We start from the raw sequence: 15,508 nt of genomic DNA on the forward strand, positions 1-15,508 counted from the left end.
AAAACGAACCCACTGCGGTTGTCTGGTCTGTGAATACAGCCCTGCGCGAGAGCCAGCTACCCCACCCGAGCAGCGCGAGCTCGTGCGTTAACGTTACATGGACACAGAGTAATCCGTTACCACAGAGCCCATGCATTTTAAGACGTGTGCTAACCACGTGCCAAACTTTCATAAGTTCTGCAAATTACTCACCACATTGTTAAATATATTTATACTAAATATTCTTGAAAGACTCGGTCATGTGAATAAAGAAAACTGTATGGTACACAAAAACGTTTTTACTAAGCAATATCGCCCCTTAACCTACACCAAACACAGATGGCAGCAGGAAATTACTCATTTCTAAACTACTTGGCAAAGAAAACATATTAATGCTGTATTCCCATGTATATATAAGTAATACAATATTATGAAAATATATGATATACTCTTATCTTCATATGCCACCTCGCTACCATCTTGGCCTAACTCCTAAAATTGGCTTAAAAGGTGGGATGTTTTTTAATAGGCCTTTTGAGCACCAACTCAGCCATTGTCCCTCCTACACAGGTGTTTTTTCTCTTATGTAGTTTATTACAACAAATCTCAAGACTCATGATTATATATGTATGTCATAGTTGCTGTTACTGTAGCCTACAACTGTTGTGGGAAGGACATCTTTCACCTTCATCGTTTCTATTGATAAGTTGAGTTTGGTGACTTTATGTTATACCTGCATAGCTCCACACTGAGCTAAAGGCTAATCAATCAGAACAGTTGATATCACCTGTGTGTGCATGCAAGGGCCTTTGGAAGTATTTGAGGAATCTAAATATGTCTTTAAATCAGTGGCAAGTCTTGTAAAATGATCTGTAGGATTTTTCAAAAAATCAGTTCACAAAAAGTTACAGAAAAACAAGTATTCTCACCTCTAGTGTCTGCAGCAGGCTCTGAGATATGCAGCTCACACTTCTCTGTTCACAATAGAGTTGAATGGAATTCAATTTGTGATGTTGAGATATTACATTTTAAAATGCAGAAAAAAGTTATCAAAGGGTTTATTCCTTCTTCTGAGGAAAAAGAAAAATGTCTTCTGAGTATTGTGTATTATTCAGAATAACCTGTTTAATTTTGGCGTAACTGTATCAACTACAATAGAGCATTGGCCTGGATTGTGTTATTCCTTCTGAGATTAAATACTGTATAAATTTAAATAAATTTATAAATTACATCAAAAGGAAGATTCCCTCTGAAGCGCCTCAGCCTCTCAAGTCATGGACAGCAGGCCAGCGCTGCCACCGAGTGGTCATGTCTTAACATTACAGCTGAATGAAGCTCTAATAGCTTGATCACTGATGGACACGGATGAAATCTGGCACATTAAATCCACAATGCATCAGAGAGCCAGACTTAATACCCTTTGAAAGGCAAGATTATTTCACCAACAAATAATCGCTTATCATGCTATATTTTCAAAAAAAATAAAACAAAATAACTTTTGATCTGGCAATCAAGTCAAAAATGCTCAAATGTGTACAGGAGGAATATTCATAAAAAAACGTTATGTTTTTTTAAATGCAGAAAGGTTAAGATTACCGAAAAAAGAATAGTATCCAACTCTATTAGTGATACACAGCCCATCCATCTGACAACATAGTGAGGCAATTATATATATATATATATATATATATATATATACAGGTATATATATATATATACACACAGTATGTCTATAAGCAGAGGTTTGCGATGAAAATTTATTATAATTTCCGTGTTTATTGTTGAATTATGTTGTTTATCACTGCCCAGTGTCAATTCATGATGTTACTGCTGCAATATGTTTGTTCAATCATCTTGTTAGTTACTTTTATTTCTCTGGGAGATAGAACAATGAAGAAGTGATATTGGAGTCATTATATTGGACTTAATATATTAATATGCTAATAATGGACTTACAATTAATAAATTAACATATACAGCTGTTATAGCAGCCCAGGGGGATCTCTCTGTGAAATGCCTCTGCAAAGATTGAACCTATACTCAGAGAATTTATTCTCTAATCTTCTTGCAAGTTTGGGCTGGGTCAGAAACCGTTTCTGATGTGGGCAAATTTAAAAAAGAGTATTTAAACAGTTATCTGAGAACACATTATTTTTTGCAGTAATGATGACTAGTGGTTAAGAGACATGAGATCAGAGGTGTGTGGTAACAACAAACACAGCAGGACAGTAAACAGGGTTAAATCCCATGACGAAAGAAAATCTCAATTGTAAATTGTGTGTTGTGTAAAACACTGTACACTGTGTCTGCATGTCAATAACTCCAACACTAGACCTTTCAATCATTTGTTTTATTATTAATTGAAGTCAATGTCTTTCATACTAATATTTTGCAGGAAGTCCTGGTGGCCTGTAATCGTTGGGATCTCCTCCACTGCGCCCATGCTCATTTGCCTTCTGATCAGCAGCAGAGTCCTCAGAACCGTGACCTGTTCTTTCTTGCACCCACTCTCTGGCATTACTGAGATCAGAAAATAAACTAAAAATATCAGCACGAGCAGATGACAGAACAAGTACTTTTCAAAACCTACTTACAAAGTGCTGTAAAAGGGTCCATGAGTTGAAGCCTCATTAAGGTAGGCCTGCAGATTGCTTAATCAGGTGATATTCATAATTTATACAATGTTTGATACAAAGATCTGTTTTCCATCTGCATAGAAATAACAACATATAATGCCTTTTGAATTGTGTGAGCTGATAGCATTTAATAAAGGGCCGAAAAATGATCCCTGAGATAATTTACAATTTACCAAACATCAATAAGAATGTAGAACAATTCTCTTAGATCCATCTGCAGCTTTTCTTTTAACAAGAATGATTTATTTTTGAGAAAAAAACTAATACGCAACAGCCAACAATGTAAAAGCAGATAATGCTTTCCTACTCTTGCTGCTCTCACTCCTCACCTGATAACCTCAGCTGCCCTCCTGCCCCCCTCTCCTCTCTGGGCAGCGTCAGCGTTTCCTCTGGCATCAGTGTGTGCTCGCACCATATCACGAGCTCCTGATCAGGACAGAAGACAGTTTAGTAAAATGAATGAGAGAATTCACAAATGTTCATGTCATTGTCATTGCTAAAACACGTAATCCGGACATATGGAATACAACCAAACACATTGTTCTTGTGGCTATGTTAAAAGGGTCATATTTCTATCCTTGAACGGCTTCATAAGGAAAGGTGAACCAGTTGGCATTGGCTTCCACAATTAGGATCAGAACAATCCCTGCCAGAATCAACTTCATGGTTATAGATGTCTAAAAGGAAAACAAACAAACAAAAATGACATATAGTTCACCTTTAAACACAACATAATATACATACATTTATATTTTTCAGGTCTTTCAAACTTACTTTGCCGTTCCTGCAGAGTTTAGAGTAACTCTTGATAGATTCTAGAGTATCTTATCAGTGAGGACTCCACTGATCAACTCAGCTTGTTTCAGAGTAGAATATAAGTCAGTCGACTTATATTCTACTCTGAAACAAGCTGAGTTGTAGGACTTCTCAATCGTGAAACTTCTTATCCATTTAAAGGCCGGTTACACACTGTGGACATTCCAGAGTTGTGCAAAGGCAGGGACAACAGCAAGCTTTATGTAAACAAAAAGGTGGAAGAGATTTTTTTGCTGCATGTCATGACAAATCAGAAAATGAATATGTTAAAATATCTCTTTTTTATATTTGTCTAATATTTTGATCGTTTTTGATCCCTTTTGTTTATGTTGTCATCTTAATTTAAAACATTTGGGACTTTTACAAGAAAATTGCTACAAAAAAATGAATTAGTGTTGTTGCCACTACTGCAGTTTTTGCTTTTGTTGCTGTTGTGTGTATATATATATACTTTGATATACTTTGATATACTCTCCAGCAATAACTCCAGAGATGGACACAAACACAGGAGACTACAGGCAACAAAACTTGGAAACTAATATTAATTCAAGGTTCTGTGAAGGCAAGGCAGACCTTGTCACAAAATCAAGATCCAACAAAAAATTTAACTGAAAATGGACTTCGATACAAAGTAATGTGAGGAGAGGATGACGTGCAAGTGGAGAGATGGGTGGAGAAGCTCTGGTGAGAACGAGCAGGGAGCTGATTGGCAGGGGAAACTAACGAGGCTGAATTAGAGGAGGTGTGTAGATGGGCAAAGGAGGGAAATGCAGAACAGAAAACACAGAAAACAAATAATTTCAGTCTAAAAATAAGTCATCAGTGCTAGACTGGGACAATAAAGTCCAGTTTATGTTTTGTTATTTCTTAGATTTCAGATTTTTACACATCACGTTGTCCAGTCAAAATTGTGTTTCTCTTTGAACTCACCTCACTCTCAATACAAGACATTGGATCATTTGTCATGTTTCATTGGCCTTGTAAGTTCTTCATTATTCACAATGTCTGTATTGTTTTAAAACATTTGATAACAAATTATAGTTTGGGGGAGCAATGAATACTTTCATCCAGAAAACTAAAACATAAGTATGATCCTAAAAACCAATCTAGTTGAACCCAAGGACTTTTTGTAAGAAGGAACAAATATTTAGAGAAAGACATACTACAAGATATCATCATGTTGAACGATATCAATGTTGATAACATTATATGAACCGTTGCACTTGTTCTTGTATAAAAGAGTCAGTGGTATGTTTTGTTTAGCACCTCTGAATATACAAGTGTCATGGCAGAGATGTCCAACCATCATGATCCTTCACCAGCCCACTGAAACTGTAGCTTGATTGACAGCACTGACCTGTCTGCACTCTGTAAGCCTCTTATCACACCCTCACTGAAACTGCTCTTTGTGCAGCTGTGATGTTGAACCAGCTCCCTGAGCTTTTAAACAGTGATTTTCTTTTCATCAGAGAACAAGCTCTTGTCTGACAGCTTTGGCTTGATGGTTGAAATACCTCTGCATTTGTATGATTTTTCTTTCCCACAGTTTCCCCAACCAAAAACCATTTTGGTGACCTGAATTTAATGAAGATTTAATGTTACAGGGTATTTGGAACGTTGGTTTACTTATATTTAGAATTATATTAGCAGATCCTACCATATGGAAATTAGTATTTTAAAGCGCAGCTCTGCAGTGGAACAATGGTTAACAGTGTAAATTTCCTCCGCAGTCAGACATATCTCAGATCCTATATCGTACATATCACCTATACGTATTTTGTTTGTGACACATGACAGACTTGTTAAATACTTTTATTGTCAATGGCTCACGGCACAACAAAACACATTCTTCAATGATCTTTCTTGTTGTGCTGATTGTGTGTAATGGAAAACCGTGCTCATATATTCTTTATCACAGCAAGTTCATTGTGCTGTATTTGCACCAATGTGTCAACTGTCAAATCCTTTCTTTTTGATTCATCAGGAGAAGAGAAATAGAACATTTCTATTTTTGGAATACATCGCATTACCTTTTATCGTCAATTTTTTTTGAAAAAATAGAGTATGCTATTTTTGCAGAGAGGAGGAGACTACTGGCCTTTAGAGCATCTCATGACATCACTGAGACCTCCATAGAATACAACAGAAGTGTCTTTTTTGGGTGAGACGGGTCAAAGGTTGTTTTCCATATGTGGGTATGAATTGCTGATAATCTGTCAGAGTTTGAATGAAGATGTGATGTCACTCTCCAAATAAAACTGGTATGGGCACTTTGAATGTCTTGCTCTGGTGTGAAGATGGAAAGACATGTTACACTATATTGACCATCTAAGCTTAACAATAATATATAAAATCATATATGCTCTCATATTTGTTGGGCCACCTGTTTGATGTGCATGTATGAGGCATATGTGCTGTAAAAAAAACACAGCTCATTAGTCCCAAGGCTGCTATGCACTTGCTCAGCTGCTTTAATGCTTATAACAATAATGAAGTTGATTGTGATATAATGGCTTTAAAAGTACCTGGAATATGTGAGTGCTCATGAACCTCTCTATTATAGTTTGAAATAAAACAACATCCCACACACTGAGCAAATCTTTGTGAAGAAATTACGCAATCACGTCACTGAAAACCCCTGGAAGATTAAAGCATGCTCAAGTTGTGTTGATGAATGCGTTGTTTTGAGCTCAGAGAAGACACTGTGACAGGCTAATAAATATGAATCACAAAGATTGTGTGAGGAAAAAGTGAGGGTGAGGAAGAGAGCTGATGCAATGAGAAGCCCGGAACAGGAAAAGCCGAGTGTGTCATATGTCTGAGACAAGAAGAGAGCATCAGTTTTCAGGAATGACTGCTTTGTGGATGCAATAGATTAAACAGATTCCTCACTTGCCATGAAATAGAACGATACTATATTGCTATACTGGAAGACAATGTGCTTTACACAGATACATAAAAAACACACAAGTTGTCAGAGGTGGCAGACAGAAATCTGAGAGGTGGAACAATGGAACAAAGACTCAACCCAGCAGAGCACTGAACTGGTACTAAGCCATCAGGTACAATAATCCCAAATAGGGGTGTTTTCCCTCCCTGAAATCAATTGTTCGACAGTCCGGTAAAGTCACTCTGATAGAAACAGCATGTTGCTATGGGCTTTTCTTATGATAAAAGTGCATAGATGATTAACCAAGATCCTGTGTAATACCTCATATAGTTGTTTTTAAATATACTTGTATCAAGAAGAAGGTTGTTCCAATAAGAATTAAGCTTGGTGTCATATTCCAGAGCTTATTTAGCAAGTTATTTACAATGTAAAAATAAATCAAGTCAAGGTACAACAATTTTATTTAGGTACAAATTTGCCTCACAGCAGTTTACAATGTGTACCACGTGACACTCTCTATTCTTAGACCCTAAATTTGGACAACAAAAAGCTCCCTACTCCTTTAATGGGAAATGCAGAAACCACAGGCAACAGCGATCGACGTTGTAGGCTATACAGTTGAAAAAAAGTGATGGTTTTGTTTCAGTATATAGGCTACAATTGCATCAGTTACCAGCAGACCACAACAAGCTTATAAGCAAGTGCCATTTTCCTTTCACTGCTAGTGAAACATGCACACATTGTAAATTGTATTAGTCAAACGTTATAAACACGCAAGTTTTAAAAACTAGCACTAACTTTGAACTGGACTGTCCTACATCTTTAACAGACTATGGAGGGGGGCATCATCCCCCATCAGCACCCAGCAGACTGCCACTGGTTGATGTGTAACACTAGAGACCGCCAGTGAGCCATGATATACGGGCATGGCTCTGGGCGAACGTGAATGGTGAGTCAATGTGCCTTATCGACTGTATGGGCCCATCGGCTGCAATGGCACGATGGTCATAATGACAGCAGACTGCTCGTGACACAAGAAAAGCTTGATAGAGGCTCAGCACGTGAGCAAGAGAGAGGAAACGTGGAGGCGAACTTCGGCAGGTTGTGCGTAAAAAAAAAAGAAGGTATATGCAGAGATGCACATGTGAATCGCCGAGATTGTTGATTCCACAGTGTAAGAACCGGTGTAAGGATGATTGAAGATCAGGACTGATGGTGAAAAATATGACATTCATGCCATTTCTGCTCACATTACGAGCGATTTCTCAATATTTGCTTTCACCTGCGCTCCTTTCGGAGCAGCGGCAGGCTTAATACTTAAGTAGAATCGGCTGTCTGTCATAATCACCATTATCAAAAAGGGCTAGAAAAGCCTTTTTTTTAAATAAATAAATGGCCTCAATAGAAAAAACAAATGATGCATATGAAAGTCCCCATTAATTTACGTTAATTTGTCATCATGAGCTGCTCATCAATGTTTAGTTTCGGAGTGAAAGTGTGCGCGAAATGTCTCTCTAGAATCTCAGATGAAACGGTCTGCACAACACTGTGCGCACGGATTCGTAGACGACCTCCTACCGACTTACTTCACGTCACCCCGCCCGTCTGCCCGCCGTCTCCTCCCTAGAACATTTGCTGTGGCCATCCCTTTGAGCGACTCTGGGCTGAGAGAAAAAAAAGAGACGGACACAGACAGAGGGAGAAAGTGAGTGTGTGAGAGAGAGAGAGAGAGAGAGAGAGAGAGAGAGAGAGAGAGAGAGAGACCCCCAAAATCACCTAGACTACCTGCTCCATCCAGCACAACAAGGGGTGGAGGACGCACAAGTGCAAGCGCGTCCGTGCGTGCCAGCCGAACAAGACAATAAACGAGCATGCAAAGACCGCAAATCCAGAAATTGAAATAAGAGTTTATCTTGAGAACTCTTTGGAAAAGAGCACAGCTTTGCGACAAGAAACCAAGACAGCCTATGCGAGTACACGGTACGAAGAGCCATGCATCTCAACAGAGAAGAAGATAACAGCAAAGGTGAGCAAAGGATTTCCGCGGCCATCGGTGGATGGTTTTAATCCAGACTCTCTGTATAGTTCAAAGCTCTCGCGTTGGTTGCCAGATGCCCTTGAGTGTGCCATATCAAGTAATGATGCTGGGGGTCATTCCAACAAGCCGATGGTCACTGCTCTCATGGTTCTGTTATTGCCTGTCTGCTTTTCACCAAAAAGCCTTGCATGCGAGAAGCGAGAAGGGCTGTTGCATACACCCAAGGTGGCAATGTGTTGGCTGTCTGTGAGAGAGACTTGAGCACTTGTTGTGCCCGATTCGGTCGTTTTTAAGCACGAGGTGACCTGAGCGTAAAATGCACAAGGTCATCCATTCCCGGTCATATTGACGAGCAGCGCGCCGTGTTGGTGGTAGCGACGAGGTGCGTGTGTTTCGGAGGATACCGTTGTCTATAATTGAGACGCCACGGATGTGTGTCCTCCGATGTGGTCGGAGGGGAGAATTAGAGAGCAGACGGTGTGTAATGACACGAGCCCCCTCCATCAGTATAGTAATGATGGAGTAAATAGCCTCTGATGTGTCTGCCGGAGCCGTGCCGAATATTTTTACTCCCAATCTTTGAACTGAAGTCGAGGTCACTGACTAACACCTGATGCTGAAGGAGATTTGCCTCTGAATGTCTGTGGACTTGACGCAGCCTGTGTCTTATTGTGCATTGCTCAATAAACACCAATATAACTTATCTTGTGTTCACCACACCCACATGGAGCGAGTTAAGCATAATTCTACGTACAGCATAAACATCACCTGCACTGCTCAACCTGCACACTTGTATGCGATTCAACAATTTGTTGCATGTAATGTTCCGAAACTCTCCAAATGTAAGTGCAAATGTAAAATAAGCGGCATATCAGTAGTGCAGTTCTGGACAGAATCCCAGTTTCTTTTCATCAAAATAGTAAGAAGACTATTCCACACTAAGTGTTAGAAATCTCTCTATAAACTCTCTTTTCCTCACAACTGAGAAGCATGCTGATAATGATATAATAATGCTGGCAAGGGAATATAACATTTCAGTTTTTATGTGCAGCTGTCAGGCTTCATGGTCGGCTAATATCTTTGTTTTTTTACCAGCTGCAAAGCATGCTGTTCAGAGAGGAGTTCCCCATGTAGTGAGTGGTGCCCTGCACAGTGGCACTCTGCATCATCCCTCATACAAAATGTCTTACGACCTCGTTGCCAGATATGGTTTCAACAGGGACAAAAGATGAGTCACCACCTGCAACTAGAAGTGATTTCATGATTACATGACAGGTGTGTGTGCGTGTGCGTGTGTGTTCCAGGACACATCTCAATAAATTGATTGGATTAAATAATTGTATTCATCCCCGGCGGGTTAAAAAGTAGAGCAACAACATACAGCATATTAATGAAATATTAAGGATTATACAGTAAATCATTAAAATGCATATGATAAACAAATATGAACTGCTGATATTAATATTTTTAGGATTTACAAATGCTCACATCACCATACTCTGGTAAACCTTCATTCCAAATTAGATACATTTAATTCATCAAGTAAATATCTGCCATCAAACTGACAAACAGTCATCGTGAAAAGCTCTGAGCCAATGAGGCTAGCCGACTGTTTTATCTTTAACCTGTAAATCTGTGACTCTGACAAACAGCTGTTCTAACAGTATAACTTACTGTGTGTGACATATTAAAGATGCCTGATGATCTTTAATGTTCTGCAAGGCTATACAGCCTGTTTTACCACTTACAGAAAACCCTTAACTGAAACAGAGTTTTATGCTTTAAGACCGTCTACTGTGTCAAAATGAATCATATCAATAGCTTGGATTCATCACGAATAAATGATTTGACCCAGCTTCTAGCTTGAATTGTCATGTTACATTGGATTGAGATAGTCTAACGCAGAAATATGTTTACGAAATTTACCTCCAGAGACAATTTCACCAATAATTTCAGGAAAGCATAAAGGGTTTGTTTCCTAAAATATTCATCATTTATCTTAAAAACCTATTTGCCTAACTATGAATCTGCAGGTTCATTAAGACACCACCAGCTCTCTTGTGAGATTGATTTGTGACGTGAGCTAAACAGGAAGCCATCATTCAAACTTATACCTGTGAATATGTTTTGATCAGCCAGATAAGTGTGTTTGTGTAGGTTTAAGTTTCTGAGTAAAATCCTGATTCGTTAAGCACCTGTCAAAAAATACAAATGAGCTGTAATTTCAACTCAACACTGAGACAAATCCGTATTGAGCGGCACACGGTGCAGTGACACGGAAGAAAAAGGAGGCACAGATTAAACTTTTTCTCTCCGGATATCGATTCTGATACCTCAACTCAGAGTTGCCGATACAGAGTACCAATAAGGGACCAGTACTTTATTTTAAATGTTAGAGTCCGCACACTGCACTGTGTGGAACTCATTGGGGTGATGTCTGTGTAATGTAACATGAAGCTAGGGATTTCTGTTCCTCCCCAAAGTGAGTATCGATGACTGAATCAATGTAACTGATAGAGAAAACACAGAACTACACAATTACTTTGACAGAGAAACTGTCAATGTAATTGTGCAGCAGATGCAATTAGATTCAAATTTTCTGCAGGTGTGAATGTGAGTAAATGGTTGGTCTCTGTACATGTGTTAACTCCTTGATAAGACAGATAGACTGTTCAAATTTGATCCTGCTTCTTGCCCACTGTGAGGTTCAAACCCCCTCGCTACACTGCACGGGATAAATTGGTTTAGTCTGTTAGAAATGAGTTTTTCTGTTCGTGTGGCTTTGACATGAATACTCGCCTTTATGTCACCTGGATATAATATCTGAAGCTGCCACATAATTAATCATAAAAAGACGGGAAATCTAACTGTTGGCAGCTTTTCATAATATAATTATTTATTCTAGTGTTATGGGCTTAATTTGTGTTGATGTCAGTAATTGGGTTTAAACTTTGATGTCACAATTTAGCAATATAAGTTCTGTGGCTTTTGATAAGCTAATTGATCCGCCTGTCCAAGTCCATGCTGCAAGAACAGAATACATCACCTGCAATCAACAGGGTGTTAATATGCATTTCTTTTGAGGAGCACAGTCATTTGCATCTCCATGAAAAATGTGTGATGAATGAGAGGAATGACTGCATTGTGGAGCATAGGCAGAGATGTGTTTCGTAGAGTTGTAGTATTCTGAGGTTGGTTTGTCCAGGTCCTCCCGCGGTGTTGTTGTAATCTCTCCAGAGCAGCCCAGGTGTAAATGTCAGACGTCAATGCAAGGTGCAATAGAGAATCATTATTAATCCGGCACGTGAACAGTCAGAGATAATTACTTAATATTAGTAGCATTTAGATTCAGAGGGAAATATTTAATTATGTTATGGCTCAAAACTAATGGGCTGGAATATTATTAGTGGTTTGAGACAGGCTGCAAGAAAGAAGAGAGAGACAGAGCAGTAATTAATAAATCTGAAACAAAGGTATTTATATTCCCTGTTTAACTCTGAGGCACAATGTTGGGGAGGAAGCCACTTAGATTGACAGACTCAAGGGATGGGACGGGACGCTGAAGCTGTGAAAAGGGAGATATTGCTCTGTTCTCGCTTTGCTGAACACATATTTACAACCAAAGACGAATATGATAGACGATCACATCAAAATGATGGCTGAATAGAAAAGTCAGACGGGTGGGGGGTCAGACACAATGTGCCACGGAGAGGGAGTTGGGTTTGTTTGTTGTGAGAAGGCTGAATTATACCTTCTTCAGTTTCAATAGTCTGCCAAAACGATTTTCCCTCATGGTGTACAATTCAAAATAAAAGACTCAACAAAAATATTTTTCTTTTTCTGACGAAGGTGTCATGTTGAAACACGTCAGCAGATTTTTCCGTCTGTTAGCTGTGAATAAAAAAGATGTCGGGTGATGCTTGTTTTTGTTTGTCACTATTAAAGTGACAGTTATTTCCCCCCCAAAACCTTATTGCATGATTTTAAAAAGGAGGTTGTAAATACAATGTGAGGAAGTCCACAAAGAAATAAAGATGTTTTGAAGTTATTGGGAAAAAAGAGAAAGCTGTTTCAAAAGTCTAAAACAGATGGTCCTTAACTTCAGCTTGTCAGTTTCTGCTCACTGTTTTGTGGAGGTAATAAATATAAAAACACATCATCTGTTCCTATACAAATAACATATTTGTATTACTTTACATGCCAATCATAAACTTGTGTTGGCCCAGACAAACACATTGCAAGATATAGTGTATATTTGTGTATTGTGTGTGTGTGGTGTGTGGTTAGACATCCCTGTGCTCTTACATAACTCTGTTGCAGCAGCATGCTAAAGACAGCATCCTAATTGTTCTCTACATCCGCCTAGCTTCTGTCTCTCCTCCCGCTTGACCCCGTTTGCCATCTTGTCTGGGTTTTATTTTGCGCCTCGCAATTATTGATGAGAAGTAACGGGTAAGGAAAACAGACGGCCAGAGATGGCGGAGAAGAGATTTTGGAATCTGGATGCATCAAGAAAGTAGCCTTCCACTGTAAAAACAGTGTGGGTTGAAAAAGTTACTGGCAGATATAGGGGGCTGGTGGAGAAAGACAGAAATAGATAATTGGAAACAGAGGCAGAGAGAGAGAGGCAGTCTAGATCTTGAGAGAATATCTATGTTATGCCTTCCAGTAGTGAGTACTTTTGAAGAGGAAGCAAAAGAGAAAAAGAGACATACACTATTCCTTTAAATCAGTAAACTTAGTGAAGCAACACTGGTGTCCAGACTCTGTACACAGAGACAGTAAAGAGGACAAAGGCACAGAAAGAAGATCGCTGGATCCTTTTTACATTTTTTATAATACTGACGGATTGGGAGGAAGAGTCTCTTCAAGCTCTTCTCTTTGGGAAAATGCTGACAGCGATAACACTACATTTAAGTATCCTTTAAAAAGAGTTTGTTCAACTAAGTATAATCAATCTGATGTCTCAGTAATACATGTAAGGTGAGTCAGAAGAATGCCTCTGAATAGAATTAACATACATGACAGATTTATTTGAGCATTGACTCAAACGTGTGATGCAGACACGTGTTGGATATTATCATGCACAGAGCTTTTTTCTATCTTCACTAAAATAGAACAAACTGTCAAAACGCACTAAGATACTGTGCATGTGATTGTTACCTTTATTGTATATCGAATGCCTGGGGATTTCTAAATGCAAAGTTGCTTCAACGGTGGAGAGAGAATGGCCACTAACAAACCTACAGCCCTTACATGTCCTGGATTGGGACAGGCCCATAATAAGCCTTTATCTACATGCGTGGGAACGAACGAGGGGACAACAGGCTGTTATTGGTAGACATCGTCGAGGACGCGGGTCCGGGGGAGATAGCCAGGAGGGAGACTAGATTATAACCCACGACCACGAGTCATGGTCAAATTCCAACCCACATCAGCACAGGTACACCAACCAAACAGTATTAACTGTAACCAAGATCTGTTCTAACCTTCGATGTTTTAGTTGTCCAACCCGAACCAAATCTCAACCATACTGTAGTTGCTGTACACAGACATCGTAGAAAGTGACACCTTCTTTAAAAATGTTGACATTGGGTGTAAAAAAACACAAAAAACATAACTAAATGTGATCTGTGTTTTGTTTCATGTCAGGTGTAGGGTTCCAAAAACGTGACCGGCAAACACCGCCAGTTGATCTTTGAAGTACTATTGGCACCATAGCTTTTCTTTTTTGGCCTCTTGTGCTTTTCTAACAGCTGAATGAACAGTGAGGCTTCTTGGATAAGGTCATGATTCTCACAGGCCCTCTGATTGGCAATGACTGTTGATGTCTAAGGCACTGATGGAACAACACCTGCCTGGATACCCACTGTCTGCAACAACAGACTTAAAGTGGCGATTACCTTATTTTGGTAGATACGTAGGATAAGAGAGGCAGATCTGTTTTGGGACTCCCGTCTCAACCCACGGTGGCCTTGTGTGACTCTGAGAGGCTCTAGGATGAGTAAGGCAGAGGGCTATTTGTGGTTTGTACTCCTGCCCAGAATGGATGCTTGAGAGAGGGGAGCACTGTTGCATCAAGAGTAAGAGTGCAACTTGGCTCTCTCTGTTGAAAAGGTGTGCAGCATCGCTCCCCTCCCAATGTGGGTTAGGCATTGGAAGACGGCTTGTTCAGTAACCTGGGTTACAAACGCACCCCCCAAAATCTACACGCAAGACTGTCACAGCCTGCTTAGGGGGGCGAAGCCAGCATAACTTATAACACTAGCAACCATCGTATCACTTATTTCAGGCTGAGAAGACAGCCGGATATCAACGAATTTGTGTGTGTGTAATAGGCGGAGGAGGACTGGAAGTCCTCCAGGATGGACCCGTCTTAAGGGCCACCACTGGAGGAGGAACACCGTGTGGTTGGGAACCTCGCTTTGTTATGAAGGGCAGCTTCAGGACCCTGGCCCTAACAATTTAGATGCCAATCTGACCCCTATTGCTTCACTAAAAACACAAACAGCTAATGTCTAAGCACTATAATCACATGCAACATCATGCATGATCAACAAGCAGAGCATCAGCACAATCTGAGCCAACCAAGTTAGTAAATCACATAAGCTTGAACAACATAATTTTAACCTAACCATTTGTAGCATATCATTACTACTGTCAGTCTATCCCAGGGGAAGAGCTCTCTTACCTTTAGGAGACTATGCAGGCACCCTCAGAGATGAGCAAGACTGGACTTTGGTTGGAATGTACAAAGTATTATAAAATAGATACTGTAAAAAGTAAGTAAAAGAAAAGACAAAATGTCAAATAAATCTCCAATAATTCTCGTAAAAAAAGAACCTATCCTCTAAGACCCTCCAAAAGCCTGCACAAAGCCTGTGTGTCTCTGTTGTATCCACCTATTTTTACTTTATTGCTTCGAGCATCTTTAACTTCCAGGTCCATATATGGTCGACAACTTAACATTAGTTAAATCATGATACATTTTAATTGCACTTAGCTTAGTGATGGGTAATAAATCAATAATGGCTCATTGAGCGGAATAAAACTTAGTCTCAAAACAACACTTTAAGATATTGCTCACAGAGATATATGGTCATAAAAGTCTGTTAGATGTGAAAACACAGAGATGTTTCCATTGTGTAG

At 39.5% G+C, this 15,508-nt stretch overlaps 1 protein-coding gene across 1 annotated transcript; it reads right to left on the reverse strand.

Annotated features, from left to right (window-relative positions):
• Positions 1-2,360: 2,360 nt before the first annotated feature.
• On the reverse strand, positions 2,361-3,280 carry saa (serum amyloid A). The gene is made up of 3 exons (XM_076110266.1): positions 3,199-3,280; positions 2,945-3,047; positions 2,361-2,499 (listed from the first exon to the last, which is right to left on the reverse strand). Exons 1-3 carry the CDS (start codon positions 3,278-3,280, stop codon positions 2,361-2,363), a joined length of 324 nt encoding a protein of 107 aa, XP_075966381.1.
• Positions 3,281-15,508: the final 12,228 nt, after the last annotated feature.

The sequence above is a fragment of the Anarhichas minor genome, unplaced genomic scaffold (assembly GCF_050575085.1).
Source record: "Anarhichas minor isolate MPS153535 unplaced genomic scaffold, ASM5057508v1 ptg000042l, whole genome shotgun sequence".
Lineage (NCBI taxonomy): Eukaryota > Metazoa > Chordata > Actinopteri > Perciformes > Anarhichadidae > Anarhichas > Anarhichas minor.

Excerpts from the sequence above, each read along its gene's own strand:
- saa (XM_076110266.1), bottom strand. The coding sequence starts at position 3,280 with ATGAAGTTGATTCTGGCAGGGATTGTTCTGATCCTAATTGTGGAAGCC. Across the intron at positions 3,048-3,198 it reads CACCTTTCCTTATGAAGCCG|GATCAGGAGCTCGTGATATG; the intron begins TTCAAGGATAGA and ends GTCTTCTGTCCT. Across the intron at positions 2,500-2,944 it reads AGGGCAGCTGAGGTTATCAG|TAATGCCAGAGAGTGGGTGC; the intron begins GTGAGGAGTGAG and ends TTCTGATCTCAG.